Consider the following 18,825-nt stretch of genomic DNA (forward strand, 5'->3'; position numbering starts at 1 on the left):
AATACTTATGCGTGTAACTCTGGTTCTATGAAAGAAATACACTCAATGAGACTCTTTCAAGTGGGATATGTCACATAATGGCAGGCATTCTGCGACGCACTGGAACCGGTCCACAGGTCTAAACAATGCCTAACTTGGTTAGAGATGAAAAGTTATGTTATATAAGGAAAATATCACTACTGGAGCAGTAGAGTTTCATGTATTTGAATAATGTCAATTATTGGAGAGGCTAACAGGAGGCTGCTTTGAAATTTGCTGGTTTCGTGAGAAGGCTCATTGTTTTCTTCTGTTTTGTCAATTTAAAAATGTTTATGGTACACATGTATTCTTGAATCCAGTGGTCCTTGGTAGTGCAATACGAAGAAAGGAAATGTGAAATGGCCTGTTAACTGATCATGGCACCATGTTAAAATGTTTGCATGTGTGTCTAATATTTGCCATTGGTTTTAATAGTGTATTCAATGTGAACTGTAATGTTGTTTCAGTGGTTTTTCAAGTTTTTGATTGAGCTTGTATAAATATTAACAATATGAACATGTTCAAATTGCCACTGGGAATACTGTCTTCTGTATGACAATTTAGTTCATGATGCAAGTTCTCTGGAAATGTATTTCTTTGCTCTTATTTGCATTTTAAATATACCATATTGATTTTACCATTTGAAAAGCAAACCTCTTTTTTTTGCATTATGTGGGGTATATAAATCAACTAGGTTTAATACCTTCTAACATACTTTGGAAGACGGTTGCCATCAAAAGACACAAGAGAAGACTCCAGAGTGGTATGATTCAACTTATTAAACCAAATGTTTTCCCCATACAATGTTTTTCTGGTATTATCGGGAGTTAAAAAAATCTACGTTCATCCCTGTGTATTTAAGTCAACACTCATTGGTTACTCACTTTGCAGTGGAGAAAACAAATTATTGCCCAAAGAATTATTCCTGAGATTGCTGTCTTTGGATAATTTGGTAACACTTTCCAATAAGGGTACATGAATTACATTTAACGAATACAGTAGTTAACTTGAATGAATGATGACCAATGACATGAACAAACAGTTAATAATGATAACCCCTAATTTATTAATGATTTACAAATGCATTAACTAACAGTGTGTAGTTTCATTTGTATGACACAGGTCATATACTCATGTTGTTTTTTGTGGGGAACACAGTTTTTACTGTAATTGTTTAATGTTGATGCAGGACATGCATTCATGTATCTATTTGTTTGCATGAATAGGTAATATACATATAAGATAATACAATTTGTTAATATGATTACAGTGCGGCAACCATTATTACTAAAGTAGGCTGGCTACTTGCGTCTTCAAATAGGTGTGAGACGCACAAAATGTATGGTCACATTTCAGGTTATGTATTGTTTGAAATGAGGATACATTACATACATTGAAGGGAGGTTTATGTGCTATCACTAGTATTCTAACACCATTAGTTCATAGTCTTTTGGCCCACTGAGTAATCATTGAGCTGGAATAAAGCAATTAATAAAGGATACCTCACTATTAGGTTATTCTTTTGTGTCCCTTTAAGAAGTGAGGAATTATCCTACCTTAACAATCGCTAACTAATGACCCATTGATAGCTTCAAATCCTTAATAACTGATACTTCACCATTAGTTAAATATTTTGTGTCCCCTTAAGGAAAGTGATGAATTATGACACATTAATAATCACTAAATAATGACATGAGTTCATGTTCTGTTTCAACATGTACAAATGACACTACACTCTGTTAGTTAATGCATTTGTAAATCATTAATAAAGTAGGGGTTATCATTATTTACCGTTTGTTTATGTCTTTGTTCATTATTCATTCATGTTAACTACTGAATTTGTTAATAGTAGTTCATGTACCCTTATCGGAAAGTGTTACCAATATATCTTTTTTCTGTCTGCAGAAATCATCCCTCAGTGACTCACTGACCTGCTTTCACTTTCTTATTTACCTTTATTCAAACAGGTAAGTTATAAAGAAGTTATTATTTTCAATGACAGTGATAATATTCTGAGGCAGGGGTTAAAGCTGCCATATTTAAGTTGGAATAATTCTGGAGAGGTTGTTTTAGATCCCTGTTGATGCGTAGTGGTGGTTCCTCTCTCCTCTATTCCTCTGCCATTCTCTCCATATCTTTTTCTTCTCCACTCGGCTCTCTCCTCTCTGTCCCACTCTGGTCTTCTCTCTGTTCTTCCATGTCCCCTGTTGGCTCTCTCCTCTCTGTCCCACTCTGGTCTTCTCTCTGTTCTTCCATGTCCCTGTTGGCTCTCTCCTCTCTGTCCCACTCTGGTCTTCTCTCTGTTCTTCCATGTCCCCTGTTGGCTCTCTCCTCTCTGTCCCACTCTGGTCTTCTCTCTGTTCTTCCATGTCCCCTGTTGTGTCTCTCCTCTCTGTCCCACTCTAGTCTTCTCTCTGTTCTTCCATGTGCCCTGTTGGCTCTCTCCTCTCTGTCCCACTCTGGTCTTCTCTCTGTTCTTCCATGTCCCCTGTTGGCTCTCTCCTCTCTGTCCCACTCTGGTCTTCTCTCTGTTCTTCCATGTCCCTGTTGGCTCTCTCCTCTCTGTCCCACTCTGGTCTTCTCTCTGTTCTTCCATGTCCCCTGTTGGCTCTCTCCTCTCTGTCCCACTCTGGTCTTCTCTCTGTTCTTCCATGTCCCCTGTTGTGTCTCTCCTCTCTGTCCCACTCTGGTCTTCTCTCTGTTCTTCCATGTGCCCTGTTGGCTCTCTCCTCTCTGTCCCACTCTGGTCTTCTCTCTGTTCTTCCATGTCCCGTGTTGTCTCTCTCCTCTCTGTCCCACTCTGGTCTTCTCTCTGTTCTTCCATGTCCCCTGTTGGCTCTCTCCTCTCTGTCCCACTCTGGTCTTCTCTCTGTTCTTCCATGTCCCCTGTTGGATCTCTCCTCTCTGTCCCACTCTGGTCTTCTCTCTGTTCTTCCATGTCACTGTTGGCTCTCTCCTCTCTGTCCCACTCTGGTCTTCTCTCTGTTCTTCCGTGTCCCCTGTTGGCTCTCTCCTCTCTATCATTGTCTCTTACTATCAAGACTCTTCCCTGCCTAGTAAAGTAATGTATACACTTCTTATAAAAACTAACAGAGCATAACCTTTTAAAGATGGTACTAATCATTTTAGACTGGCTAAAATTACCTGACATTATTGTCCCTGCGCCCCCTTTATATTTTGCTGCAACAGATTAAAATATTTCAACAAAGTCAACATCAAAATCACATTGAAAACGGATCCACTGACGTTGCACTTAACGCTGGATGAACAACTAGCTAGTGTGGCAAAATAGTACGGTTAGCTAGAAAACCTTGACTAACGTCTTTGTCTCTCAATATACAGTTGTGCTCAGAAGTTTGCATACCCTTGGAGAATTGGTAATATATGTGCCATTTGTAATGAAAACATGAGTCAATCAATCAATCAAATTGATTTATAAAGCCCTTTTTACAACAGCAGTTGTCACAAAGGGCTTTTCAGAGACACCCGGCCTTAAACCCCAAGGAGCAAACAACAGTAGTGTTGAATTTCAGTGGCTAGGAAAAACTCCCTAAGAAGGTCGAATTGTAGGAAGAAACCTTGAGAGGACCCAGGCTCAGAGGGGTGACCAGTCCTCTTCTGGCTGTGCCGGGGGAGATATTAAGAGTCCAATTGGAATAATAAATACATTTCAGAGTCTATTTGATTTTAGACTGGGTCAGAAGTATGACCAGGTGGACAAGGACAGGGACAGCAACGGGCCCCCCAAACCAGGTAATCCGCAGGTGTGGACCAGGACCTCATCTCCTCCTAAAATTTAAAACTGGAGGAGACTGAGAAAAGTTAGTAGTGCATTCCTCATATCCCCCAGCACAATAATATAGCAGCGGAACACCTTGGAACTGAGACGGGGGGTCCGGTAACACTGTGGCCCTACCCGGGGGAGGCCCCGGACAGGGCCCAACAGGCAGGAAATCAATCCACCCACACTGCCAGGCATCAACCAAAGGGAAACCCACCAACCGCAACCCCACTGAATGAGGGCCGAGTATTGCAAGCAGTGTGAGCAGGCAAAACATTTATTTTATTTCTTATAGGATTCATATTCAACTGTACGTTATAACAGAATGGCCCAATCATAGAACAAAACAAGGTAACAAAGAAAATAATTAACTGATCCCTGTTCAAAAGTCTGCATACCCTTAGTTCTTAATACTGTGTGTTGCCCCCTAAAGCATCAATGACAGCGTACAGTCTTTTGTAATAGTTGTCAATGAGGACCCGAATTCTTGCAGGTGGTTTAGCTGCCCATTCATCTTGGATCTTTGCATGACCCTCCAGGTTATGCAAAGACTTTGGTCGTCTTGCATGGACCGCACGTTTGAGATCTCCCCAGAGTGGCTTAATGATTTTATGGTCAGGAGACTGTGATGGCCACCCCAGAAACTTCACCTTTTTCTGCTGTAACCACTGGAGGGTCAACTTGACCTTGTGCTTAGGGTCATTGTCATGCTGGAGTCCAAGAGCGTCCCATGCGCAACTTTCGTGCAGCCAAATGCAAATTCTCTGCCAGTATTTTCTGATAACATGCTGCATTCATCTTGCCATCAATTTTCACAAGATTCCCCGTACAGATTTCACACACCCCTAAAACATCAGTGAGCCACCACCATGCTTCACAGTGGGGATGGTATTCTGTTCGCTATAGGCCTTGTTGACCCCTCTCCAACATAGCGCTTATGGTTGTGACCATAAATGTCTATTTTGGTCTTGTCCCTCCAAATTACAGTGTGCCAGAAGCTGTCAGGCGTGTCAAGGTGTTGTCAGGTTTATTGTAACCAGGCTTTGTTGTGGCATTGGCGCAGGAAAGGCTTCTTTCTGGCAACTCGACCATGCAGCTCATTCTTTTTCATGTGTCATCATATTGTGCTCCTTGAAACAACCACAGATCCCTGAATGTTCCACTTCTTAATAAGTGATTGAACAGTACTGACTGGCATTTGCAAGGCTTTGGATGTCTTTATAAAGTTACATTACCTTGTTATGCAGGTCTTTTGACAGTTCTTTCCTGCTCCCCATGGCTCAGTATCTAGCCTGCTCAGTGCATCCACATGAGAGCTAACAAACTCTTTGACTATTTATACACAGACACTAATTGCAATTTAAAAAGCCACAAGTGTGGGAAATTAAACTTTTATTGCAATTTTAACCTGTGTGTGTCACCTTGTGTGTTTGTAACAAGGCCAAACATTCAAGGGTATTTAAACTTTTGATTAGGGCCATTTGGGTGATTTCTGTTATCATTATTATTTTAAAAGGAGCCAAACAACTGTGTGACAATAAATGGCTTCATAGGATCACTATCCTTAAATAAAAGACAGTTTGTTTACATGATCAGTCATATTTTCCAAATCAATGCCAAAGTTTCATAATTTCTGCCAGGGTATGCAAATATATGTACAACTGTAACTGGGGATACAATTGAGGCAGCAATATGTAAACATCTTAACGCGGTGAGGAACATTTGTTTTCACTGAATAATTAGCTAATTAACTAAGTAAAGCAAACAAATGACTGGAAATGTTACCATGCGTTCTTCTGGTGACCTCTCTATCCCCTTACTTCTACAGAGGCATACACTCTGAAATGAATTTTTTCCTTAACCAGGAGAACAAGAGGTGTTTCAAATGCAGCAAGGATGTCAGTGTTTCTCGTACTGCTTGTCTGCATAGAGCGTATTGGTGGCTCTGATTACAATGACAATGCCATCAGTGTTTCCGTGGGGCACCACAGTAAAATGAACGCAACAGAATCACTGCCCCTGATATATGTATGAAACCAACAAAATGCATAATGATATAACTAATAAATTAAATATAGCAGTACTCTATAAAATATATATATATATTTAATTTTTATCACAAGCAAACACATTTTTCATCAAGAGATACTCCTGTATTTTCACTTAGACTATGATAAGCAGAATTAATTGTGTAACAATTAGGGACCGTTGCAGCCCCTCACACCTCTCAGATTCTGCTGAAAGTGGACGTCATATTTTGTTTGGACTTTGTCTACTAAAATAATGTAACTCAGTAGTGGTCTGACTAATCCCTCTTTGTCTCCATGTAGGCAAACTCATGGGGTTCCAGGATGCTTTTGTGTTCCTGGTGTTGCTGTATGCAGCTGTGATGGTACACGGTCAACCGGGAAACGTCAGGCCTCGTTATATACACTTCCTCAACCAGCATGTCCACAATGGTATGACAAAACAGAAGTGTACGGGTTATATTGGCTATTTGAAGTTGACTGAGCCTAACAGCAACAGGTGTAAAGAAATAAATACCTTCATCGCGACCGATGGAAACCGTGTCAACGACATCTGTCGCCAAGCTGGAAGACGTCTAGAAAACAATAGGGATCTGTATGAAAGCAATAAACCCTTCCCAGTAGTCACATGTAAACTCACCAGCGGCATGTTCCATGACAAATGTGAATACAGAGGTTCAGAATCCACTAGAAGAGTTGTCATTGCTTGTGATCAAGGATGGCCAGTACACTATGATGGTGATAATGTTGTTGTTAATGGGAGGAAGTAAGACAGTGTGAAAGGGGTATCACAATACCTATATGTAAACAGAACTGAAGACGTGTTATTGACATGTTAGTGCTACTGTAGCTAGCAATTTATGTTGACCAACTGTGGGACTAAAGAGTTAATGCATTGTTTTTATTAAAAGTATCAAGCCATCACAACATTCTGCTAAAAACACCACTGTCAAAACCCCCTGTGTACACTAATGTAACTTTGTTATTTTGAGGTGTCTGCACTTTCGAAGCGTAACTCAACTTAATGGCTTAATGAAATAAAATGACAAATTTGCCACTTCAATTATTGTGTCCTGTTTTGTTATGTACCTATACCAGCCTGATTTTGTATACCCACCTAGCTTCCCAATATCCTATGACATTTAAATGCTGTTCTTTTATAGAACTTATGGATGTAATTAAAGCGTATTGTTACTGCTTCACCCTATTGTTACCCAGCATATATATTTGGATTACGTCATTGTTGATGACATTTATACACAACATATAGTTTGGAAATATACTAAGAAGTTTTCAACTGCCATGTCCGTTTTCCATCTGAGTAGGCCTTTGTATTAGTCTCGGTTCCATGTGGGGTTAACAAACCGTTCTAAGAACACAGATTTAACCAAGTCTTTGAGTTTACCTTTTCTAACATCTTATCCAAAGACAACTTGTTTGTGCAGTAAGCACACAAGTCTTCTATGGAGATGTTAGAAAATGTAAAATTTAAAAACTGCGACTGAAATTGATCACATAAAATTTGGTAATGTACAATATGGTATCTATTAATATCAATTGGGGTTCCCAGTATTGTGATATGATGAACATGAAGTTCTATCAAATCCTATTATTGGGGGAGATGAATATAAACACGAGAGCTTGACTGCTCTCCCTGATGAAGAAAGTTGCATGCATAGTCCAACAAATACTTTTAGCGATTTATGAACAAACTGTAGTTAGTCAAAGTTTTAAAAAAGTTTGGACGGTGTGTAAATTGGAAATAAACAGAATGCAAAGATGTGCAAATCATTGAAACCCTATGTTCGAAAGATATACTAACATTGGATGGCTGTAAAAAATCAAAATGTTTTACTGTGGTGTCTGGCCTTAAGTGTGTGGATACCTGTTAAGGTGAGTTATCATCTGGAAAGCAATATGTTTCAGAGGATTAATGAACTATTCATCCAAAGTCAACAATGGAAGAGCGTTGTTAAACCACAGATGTATTATACAGTAGATGACAAAGAGCCTAAAGAACCTCCAGCTAAAAAGCTCTATAAAGAGGGGACCAAAAGTAGTTTAAGCACCTTTCAAAGTGCCATGGCTGTTATGGTATCAGAGGACTCTGATGGGGTGTGTATCCCCATCATCATTTTGAAATCTCCGGAAAAGACCTAAAACAAATTCAGGCCTAGTCTAAAACAGTCCATTTATTACAGTTAGTTTGCAGAATAATGGATATGGTAATAACCTATTTTCCTACTACGGACAGTCCTAAGTCATTGGGTCTTAGTAAGGATGAAGATGATCAGGACAGGGATTGGAACGTAATGTCCCTCATCCCCAGACAGTCCACTGACCTACTCACCCATTACATTGTCACCTACTCCACCACCTGACCCGCCAACCTGTAGTCCAGGTTCAGACGTTTTGGACGGAGGACTCAGCTTGGTTTTTTGTAAACGCTATAAAGGCCTCCATTAAAACACTTTTAGGGATTGTGACCGAGGACCACAAAAAAGAAAACTGCACCGGACGTCTTACAGGCCATGGATTTCAAGATGGTGCCGTTGAGAACGGCTGACGTTTTTCGTGCTCCCAACCAACTTTGCGGATTTATTGTTTTATTGTTGTTGCTATTGTTGTGTAATTTTGTTATATTCGCAACCGCGTTATTAACCTGTAACAGACAATCCCTATTGGACATCAGAACTGCACTGGAATCTTCTTTTCCGTCCAGAACATCAAGATTAGCGAACAACCCAGGATACCCTTTGTTGTACAGCTGTATCTCCTGGAAGGCCTGAACAGGTAGAATCAGGACCGAGCTGCTGCATCCATCTCCACCAAACCCTCCTCAGTGCTGAGCTATGCTGGGGACGTGGTTCAGTGTGTGAACGAAAACAGCATGAAGGTGTTTGGCCGGAGATATGTGTCCTCTACAAAGTACGCTGGTAAGTTACCCTATATCAAGCAAAATAAGGATTTTGTTCTTGGAATTAGGATTCTTTGGAAACATACTCTCTGTTCATATCTTCCATGTCTTTCTGTGCATGCTAATTTGCATTCTACTGTATTTCTCTTACTTCTAGGAGAGCTGATAGGCATGGACTATCTGCTCCGTCAGACAGGGCAGCCTTTGCAGAGTGTGGACCCAGACACAGAGGAGACTGACCAGCTGCTGGAGAACCTGGCCGTGGACAGTGAGGAGGAGGAGGAAGATGAAGGCTATGAGGAATTTACACTGGACTTCACAGTTGGTAGTCTTCTGGATAACATCTCCACCGTCTCCACCACCAGCTGTCCTCCTCCCTCTGGTCCCTGGTCTCCTCCCTCTGGTTCCCGGTCTTCTCCCTCTGGTCCCCGGTCTCCTCCCTCTGGTCACCGGCCTGCTCCCTCTGCTTTCAGTCCTGCTCCCTCTGGTCCCCAGCCTCCTCCCTCTGGTCCCCGTTCTCCTCCCTCTGGTCCCTGTTCTCCTCCCTCTGGCCCCCGGCCTCCTCCCTCTGGTCCCCGGCCTCCTCCCTCTGGTCCCTGGCCTGCTCCCTCTGCTTTCAGTCCTCCTCCCTCTGGTCTCTGGCCTGCTCCCTCTGGTCCCTGGCCTGCTCCCTCTGCTTTCAGTCCTGCTCCCTCTGGCCCCCGGCCTGCTCCCTCTGGCCCCCGGCTTACTCCCTCTGGACCCCGGTCTCCTCCCTCTGGCCCCCGGCCTCCTCCCTCTGGTCCCCGGCCTCCTCCCTCTGGTCCCTGGCCTGCTCCCTCTGCTTTCAGTCCTCCTCCCTCTGCTTTCAGTCCTGCTCCCTCTGGTCCTCGTTCTCCTCCCTCTGGTCCCCGGCCTCCTCCCTCCGGTCCCCGGCCTCCTCCCTCCGGACCCCGGTCTCCTCCCTCTGGTCCCCGTTCTCCTCCCTCTGGTCCCCGTTCTCCTCCCTCTGGTTCCCGGCCTGCCACCTCCACCACTTGACTGCCTGCATCCAGTCCACCAGGTGTCACACCTCAGGTGCCTGAAGAGCAGTGGGTATGTAAATGTTCATTTAAACAGAATTGAATAACATCCACATGAGAATATAAAGATATAGCCTGTATATGTATCCGGCACTAAAGTCACATTAATGTTTCAGGCCGTGGATGAGCACAACAGGCCAGGCATGGATTGTGTGGATAGCCTGGCAGAGTGTTTGGTGGAGCTGAGGAACCAGACCAGGCTGACCCTAAACAACCAGCAGGTCAGCAACATTATTTGTTATTTAAAATGATTGTAAACAAACCCATGAGTGCCTAGATTTAAACATTTCAATGCTTTATATTATACTTTTTTTTTTTCCTTTCCCTCATAGGTCAGCAACTTTGTGGACTATGACAAGCAGAGAGTGGTGTTGGCGTCCAGGCACCAGGACAGGCTTACCACAGGGAGGTTCAGGTCTCCTAACAAGAAAGCAGAGTTCACTCCAGGTGTGGACAGTCTGAAGCTGTGTGCCCTGAGCTCCATTGCTTCACCTGCCCAGTGGCCAGACTGCTGCCGTCTTGTGGAGGCCATCTTTGTCAGGCTCTGTTCCATCCACAGTCCCAAGAAGAAGGGACACTGACTAGATGGACTCTCATTTTGCAGGACTACCGCAGCATACGGCAGCTGGTTCTGGCCAGAACCACCCAAGGGGAGTACGTAACAGGGGCCATAATGCAGGGGACAACCCTGCAGCTGGTGGAGGTGAACCAGACCCCCCTCATCCAGTGGCACAACGGCAGGGTCAAAAGGCAGGATCTTGCGATTCTACTGCAGGGGATTAATCTGCCTGGTCTCCTCCCTGTGGCTTCTGAGCCTTATGTAGTTTTAATATAATTTCTTATAGTGTGTCATCCGTTACTTAGTTGTAGTATAGTATGTTAGCCAATTATTTTGTAAAAGTTTGTTAAATCCGTTCTGCATTCGTGTGTATGTTTCTATGTGTCCTCAAAAAATATATTTAAAATCTTCTGTGGTGGATGTGTGTGTGAGGTCTTTAATAAAGATATTTCGGCACTTTTACCTATTTGCTGTTCTATCATTTTATCTCTTACTTATTCAATATTATAATTATTGAAACTCAGTTGATCTTTAATTCACCACATCAATAAGAGTAACACTAGATCACTATTCCTAGCACTCTCTTCCTTCTGGAGGAGGGACTGCCAGTGCCAGAAGAGTGACTGGATCCAAAGGTCCCTGGTTTGAGTTCTGACAAAGACAGAAAAACATGTTTTTTTGTATTCTGAATAAATAAGCCAGTCACTAAACAATAAGGCCACCTACATTATTCATACAAGTAGTTTGATTGGTGTCAAGTTGCAATCCATAGAGATTAATAAAAAGAATGTACCTATAAAAAGTATATTTTATATTGACTACAGTTAACAAATACACAAAAGCCTGTATGTAAGTCAGAATGTAACGTTGACAGGTTTGAGTGGGAGAGTGCTTGTAGAAGACCTGAAACCTGTCAGTTAACAATGGATGTTTGCTCTGGTGTGCTTCCTATTGTTTCATATTTTTATTATAACTAGAATCTTTAAATAAAAAATATAAAAAATTCAGTCTTCATGTGTTGATTTGTAACAAACTGCACAAAGAAAATTGGCGCATAATATCCTGTCAACTGTGTCCCATTTTAAGGAGTTACCAAGCCAATGGCTGGTCATTATCTGTAGTTACCTCGGTAGTCAACAACTCAATCAGTTAGTTGTCCAGTAATTTATATTTATATGAAAGCCAGGCAGTACTACTTCTGTAATTTAAAGTTCATCTGCATAAATAAAAACAAAATTTAGTAATATGTACGCATACACAATTTAGAATGAAAGTGGAATACAAATAGATAAATATACAAATGGGCAATTAACAAATACCAGCTTTTGAAATCTCATTTTAAATGTATGGAGTTAGAAGGTGATATGGTTTGAAACTTGCACATAATTATAGTATGCATAATACTATAAATATGAACATCAAATTCCATACCATTTGTGAACATCAAATTCAAATTAGCATGCAGGCATGCCCGACATAATGCAAACACCCATTGTCACTGAACACTGTCTAAAGAAACAGCTTGGTAAGAAACAGCAGTCATTCCCCTTTTCAAACGGGGAGACACTTCAGATCCTAACTGCTATAGACCCATATCCATCCTCTCCTGTCTTTCTAAAGTATTTGAAAGTCTGATAAACAAACAGATCACCAACCATCTTGAGTCACACCGCACCCTCTCCGCTATGCAATCTGGCTTCCGTGCTGGTCATGGGTGCACCACGGCTACGCTTACGGTTTTAAATGACATCATAACCGCAATCAATAAAAAAACACTACTGTGTTTTCATTGCCCTGTCCAAGGCCTTTGACTCAGTCAACCACTCTATTCTTATTGGTAGACTCAACAGCCTTGGTTTCTCAAATGACTGCCTCGCCTGGTTTAACAACAACTTCTCAGATAGAGTTCTGTGTGTCACATTGGAGGGCCTGCTGTCTGGACCCACAACTGCAACCTCTATGCATTAGTCGGCTGTCCCTCATTACACACCAAGCGCCGATCTCACTGGTACCAATTCATTACACACCCAACGCCGATCTCACTGGTACCAAATCATTACACACCCAGCGCCGATCTCACTGGTACCAATTCATTACACACCCAACGCCGATCTGACTGGTACCAATTCATTACACACCCAGCACCAATCTCACTGGTACCAATTCATTACACACCCTGCGCTGATCTCACTGGTACCAATTCATTACACACCCTGCACCAATCTCACTGGTACCAATTCATTACACACCCAGCGCCGATCTCACTGGTACCAATTCATTACACACCCAGCACCGATCTCACTGGTACCAATTCATTACACACCCAGCGCCGATCTCACTGGTACCAATTCATTACACAACCAGCGCTGATCTCACTGGTACCAATTCATTACACACCCAGCGCTGATCTCACTGGTACCAATTCATTACACACCCAGCGCCGATCTCACTGGTATCAATTCATTACACACCCAGCGCCGATCTCACTGGTACCAAATCATTACACACCCAGCGCCGATCTCACTGGTACCAATTCATTACACACCCAGCGCTGATCTCACTGGTACCAATTCATTACACACCCAGCGCTGATCTCACTGGTATCAATTCATTACACACCCAACGCCGATCTCACTGGTACCAATTAATTACACACCCAGCGCCGACCTCACAGGTACCAATTCATTACACACCCAGCGCTGATCTCACTTTACCAAATCATTACACACCCAGCGCCGATCTCACTGGTACCAATTCATTACACACCCAGCGCCAATCTCACTGGTACCAATTCATTACACACCCTGCGCCGATCTCACTGGTACCAATTCATTACACACCCAGCGCTGATCTCACTGGTACCAATTCATTACACACCCAGCGCCAATCTCACTGGTACCAATTCATTACACACCCTGCGCCGATCTCACTGGTACCAATTCATTACACACCCAGCGCTGATCTCACTGGTACCAATTCATTACACACCCAGCACCGATCTCACTGGTACCAATTCATTACACACCCAGCACCGATCTCACTGGTACCAATTCATTACACACCCAACGCCGATCTCACTGGTACCAATTCATTACACACCCAGCGCTGCACTCACTGGTACCAATTCATTACACACCCAGCGCCAATCTCACTGGTACCAATTCATTACACACCCTGCGCCGATCTCACTGGTACCAATTCATTACACACCCAGCGCTGATCTCACTGGTACCAATTCATTACACACCCAGCACCGATCTCACTGGTACCAATTCATTACACACCCAGCGCTGATCTCACTGGTACCAATTCATTACACACCCAGCACCGATCTCACTGGTACCAATTCATTACACACCCAGCACCGATCTCACTGGTACCAATTCATTACACACCCAGCGCTGATCTCACTGGTACCAAATCATTACACACCCAGCGCCGATCTCACTGGTACCAAATCATTTATGAGGGCTAGCTAGGCAAAGCCCCTCTGTACCTAAGCTCACTATTCACCTTAGCTTTACCAACCCGCAGCCGGAGCTCAAGCAGATACATCTCTCTGGTCCCCCAAAAGCCCTCACCTCCTTTGGACGCAACTCGTTCCAGTTCTCAGCTGCCAACGACTGGAACAAAGGACAAAACACCCTGAAACTGGAGACCCTCATTCCCCTCAGTGCCTTTAAAAAACGTCTGTCCGAGCTGCTGACCGTTCATTGTACGTGTTAACTCTCCTCCATCATGCACATTGATCCTGCACATAGCCCTTATTATCTCTGTCAGGCCCCAAGGCACATTTGCACATTTATCCACAACATTTGTCTCCTATTTTTGCTTCTTTGCACTACACCATTTATTCAAGTTTGACCTACGGTTATGCTATTTTTTGTCTTTAACACTCCACCTTTGCACACTAACAGATCTACCTCGCAAAATAGGCTTCACATTGCACAAACTGTATAACGCCCTCTTCTGCTCTTTACAATTTTAGCTAGACTTTGTAGCACATTTGTACTCTTGGTATTGCCTTATCATCTTTGCACTAACTGTATATAGACTCTGTACTGCATTTGTATTTCATTCGAACTCTACCTCATTTTGTATTTTGTACACTGTGTAATCTGTGTGATTGTATGGGCCAGGTAGACTTTGCAAATGAGAATCTGTTCTCAATCGGCCTATCTGGTTAAATAAAGGTTAAATATATACACACACATATATACACATATATATATATATATATATACATATACACACATATACATATATACATATATATATATATATATACATATACACATATATATATATATATATATATATATTATTATTATTTATTTTTTAAACAAGGCAGTCCCAGATGGCCCTGGTCACTTGTGCAACAATACACCCAATGCAGAACCAGTGGGTTTGCTCTTTTGGGTGGGTGTGTTACGTTCCACATTGTTTGTATTATGTTGTGTAGTGTTGTGTGGGTGTGTGAGTGGCTGTTTGTGTGGTGAGTGGTTGTTTGTTCACTGGTGACGGCAGTTGTGGTAACAAGATGGGCATAGCTACCAGGCCTCTGAAGTGGCCACACCTGCTGGTGATAATTAATCATTTATTAATGCTCAGTCTACTTTTTTTATGCTCAGTCTACTATTCTTATTTGTTTTATTTCCAGAACAAATTCCTTGTGTTGGTTTGCTTGATGTGTGTGAGTGTCTAACCATTTGTTGAGGTCATGGATCTGATGATGACAGAAGTGAATGATAAAGACAGAGCCATATACTCTTAGAAATGAAGGGGCTAAAGCAGAACCATTTTGAGTTCTTCGGCTTGTCCCCATAGGAGAACCCTTTTTGGTTCCTGGTAGAAACGTTTTAAAGGGTTCCACCTGGAACGCTTCCAGAGGGTTTTACCAAGAATCCAACAAAAGGGTTGTACCTAGAACCGTCTGGGTAAGGTTCCACCTAGAACCCCTATGAGAAGTTCTACAAAGTACCCTTCTATGGTGTGATGGTTTCACCCAGAATCCTTCCTGGGGGTTCCAGCCAGAACCTTTTACCTAAGTTTGCTTGCAAGAACGCACCAAAGGGGTTATACCATGAACCCTTTTATATTCCAAGGGTTTCATCTAGAACCCACCCAGGGGTTTCACTGAGAACCCTTTTATATTAGACTTAGCTTACCTGGATTCTCTGAAGTTTCTGATCTTCTGTCACGTCAATCCAGTGGGTAGTATTAATTTATTCACAGATAGACAGGTGATCACACATTGGGCCTGTTGGAAAGATAAGCCTAAAGTAGCCGACTGTAGACACAAGCCAGCAAGTGAATTCGGACAACTTCAAGTCGGACAACTTCTGCTGTTTTCTTACAGTAAGTGGAGCATGATCATCATGGTCCAAGGAGGTATTCTGCTATTTATTAGATAAGACAAAAATGTAGGCACATTCCACTAGGATAGTAATACACCCAAAACAGTAAACATGCCATATTCAATGACCTCATGGTTCTTGTCATGAAGTGTCAAAGGTCATGCAGTCAGACAATTTGTATCCCCATAATGCAACACATTTAGTATGTCAGTGACCAGCGTTGATCAACATCTAGAAAATCAGATCCACTCAAACTCAATGTGAGAACAGAGTCAAGGGATGTGAACAAATTCATAATCAAGAGTAGGTTTTTGAACTGTAGAGACAACAATGTAATCACTATTGATATGGCACACCTGTTTTGTAGAGAAGGACGTGTGACTAGTGATGGGCAGAATGACGCTTTCCAAAACACAGAGACAATCGAAACATTTACTTGACAGTAACATCTGCCGGTGAGAAATAAAAACACCAGCTCTTCCCTCCCATCCTGACCTTTAACCCTCAGCCCACCTACCTTCCTCTACAGGACATAGAAATCCACCCCTGGGCTCCACATCCAACCTTCTCTACCAGACGTCCATCACAATCCCTCTGATCTTGCATTTGGCTTCACCTTTCCACAATGTTACACTGATCTCACCTGTATTCTTCTCCAACCCCACAAATCGATACTAGTAGTTTTGTTAAATTTCACATGACAGTGTGACACCTGCCGTCAGGTGACCAGAAATGTTTCAGAACACGGTCTGACATCAGCATGTAGAGGTACCATAGACTGTATAAATAATGGACGACGCCCTTTCGCTCTTTTCCATTGGTGAAAAATGAAGCCACCAGTGTCCTGATACGGCGCTGACATCTTGGACTTGCGTCTGCGCAGATAGCGATCTTGGGACCAGTTCTGCGCAGTAGTTATGCGCAGTAGCGAGAAGGAAGTAAAGCCGTAAAGCCGCGAAATCAACGGCCCCACCCCTGTGCCCCGCCCTCACTCTCCCTCGCAGAATGCGCATACCGTAATCAATCGCAAGTCCAAGTACAGTACAATCTTTGCTTGTTAAACCTAGACGATATGTTATAGCCTAACTTACATCATGCATAGCATAGCATAGCATCATCTTCCGCTTATCCGGGGCCGGGTCGCGGGGGCAGCAGTCTAAGCAGGGATGCCCAGACTTCCCTTTCCCCAGACACTTCCTCCAGCTCTTCCGGGGGGACACCGAGGCGTTCCCAGGCCAGCCGGGAGACATAGTCCCTCCAGCGTGTCCTAGGTCTTCCCCGGGGTCTCTTCCCGGTGGGACGGGACCGGAACACCTTCCCAGGAAGTCGTTCCGGAGGCATCCGAAACAGATGCCCAAGCCACCTCAGCTGACCCCTCTCGATGTGGAGGAGCAGCGGCTCTACTCTGAGCTCCTCCCGGGTGACCGAGCTTCTCACCCTATCTCTAAGGGATCGCCCAGCCACCCTGCGGAGAAAGCTCATTTCGGCCGCCTGTATCCGGGATCTTGTCCTTTCGGTCATGACCCAAAGCTCATGACCATAGGTGAGAGTAGGAACGTAGATTGACCGGTAAATCGAGAGCTTCGCCTTGTGGCTCAGCTCTTTCTTCACCACGACAGACCGATACATCGACCGCATTACTGCAGAAGCTGCACCGATCCGTCTGTCAATCTCCCGTTCCATCCTTCCCTCACTCGTGAACAGGACCCCTAGATACTTAAACTCATCCACTTTAGGCAGGCACTCTCCACCAACCTGAAGTGGGCAAGCCACCCTTTTCTGACTGAGGACCATGGCCTCGGATTTGGAGGTACTGATTTTCATCCCCACCGCTTCACACTCGGCTGCAAACCGTCCAAGTGCATGCTGAAGGTCCTGGCTTGAAGGGGCCAACACGACAACATCATCCGCAAAGAGCAGAGACGAAATCGTGTGGTCCCCAAACCTGACACCCTCCGGCCCCTGGCTGCGACTAGAAATTCTGTCCATAAAAATTACGAACAGAACCGGTGACAAAGGGCAGCCCTGCCGGAGTCCAACATGCACAGGGAACAAGTCTGACTTACTGCCGGCAATGCGGACCAAGCTCCTGCTTCGGTCGTACAGGGACCTGACAGCCCTTAGCAAAGGACCCAGGACCCCATATTCCCGAAGCACTCTCCACAGGATGCCGCGAGGGACACAGTCGAATGCCTTCTCCAAATCCACAAAACACATGTGGACTGGTTGGGCAAACTCCCATGAACCCTCCATCACCCTGTAGAGGGTATAGAGCTGGTCCAGTGTTCCATGGCCTGGACGAAAACCACACTGTTCCTCCTGAATCCGAGGTTCTACTATCAGCCGTATTCTCCTCTCCAGAACCCTTACATCATGTTTAACCTTAATTTAGAATAGGCCTAATACAAAAATAATTGGTAACTTCTAGCTAACAATCACCTGCTAGCTATTAACATGGCTATTAACGAGGCTTGTTGTCTTTTAGCTAACGTTAGCTAGCCCATTACATTTATTTACTAATTAAATAGCTTATAAATTTAACTTACCCGAAAAAAATTCAAAGATCGATTGGAAATGCCAGATCGGTTAGCACAATGTACTGCAGAACAACCCATTATGTCCGTGTGAAATTATATCAATTATAGAAATTTAGAGATTAAATGTAAAGTTCCAATCTCCTCAGTCCTCCGAAGATTCAGTGGCTCCTCGGCTCAGATAGCTGTCAATCACAGCTGTGAATCACGACGTCACACCACCGTTTTTAGAGCATTAAATAACTAACTAAAAACAAACTTATTTTAAAAACAAACTCTTGAATTTACATTAGCGTGATACAAACTACAGTAAATGACAGAAACCAGCTTCGGAAAAAATATATTTGAAGGGTAATTTAATTGTTTAGTTGGTCTCGCGTCCCATTGAATAACATGGGGAGGGCGGGCTTTATGACCTATACTGGGACCACTCACCAGGGGGCGATCGAGACGTTTTGGCTTCACTTTTCAGGGCTTGTGCGACACGCTTGAGAGGTACTCACCAAAAGCCATTAGCCAGGTTAATCACAGAAAAAACAGAGTGTTCAGGTGACAGTGAGGCGAAAATAGT

At 43.4% G+C, this 18,825-nt stretch overlaps 1 protein-coding gene across 1 annotated transcript; it reads left to right on the forward strand.

Moving 5' to 3' along the window:
• Positions 1-732: 732 nt before the first annotated feature.
• LOC105008050 (ribonuclease-like 3) lies at positions 733-6,851 on the forward strand. The gene is made up of 3 exons (XM_010867241.5): positions 733-781; positions 1,924-1,985; positions 6,130-6,851. The coding sequence occupies exon 3, from the start codon at positions 6,138-6,140 to the stop codon at positions 6,594-6,596; it is 459 nt and encodes a 152-aa protein (XP_010865543.1). The 5' UTR covers positions 733-781; positions 1,924-1,985; positions 6,130-6,137; the 3' UTR covers positions 6,597-6,851.
• Positions 6,852-18,825: the final 11,974 nt, after the last annotated feature.

Source organism: Esox lucius, chromosome 11, assembly GCF_011004845.1.
Source record: "Esox lucius isolate fEsoLuc1 chromosome 11, fEsoLuc1.pri, whole genome shotgun sequence".
NCBI lineage: Eukaryota > Metazoa > Chordata > Actinopteri > Esociformes > Esocidae > Esox > Esox lucius.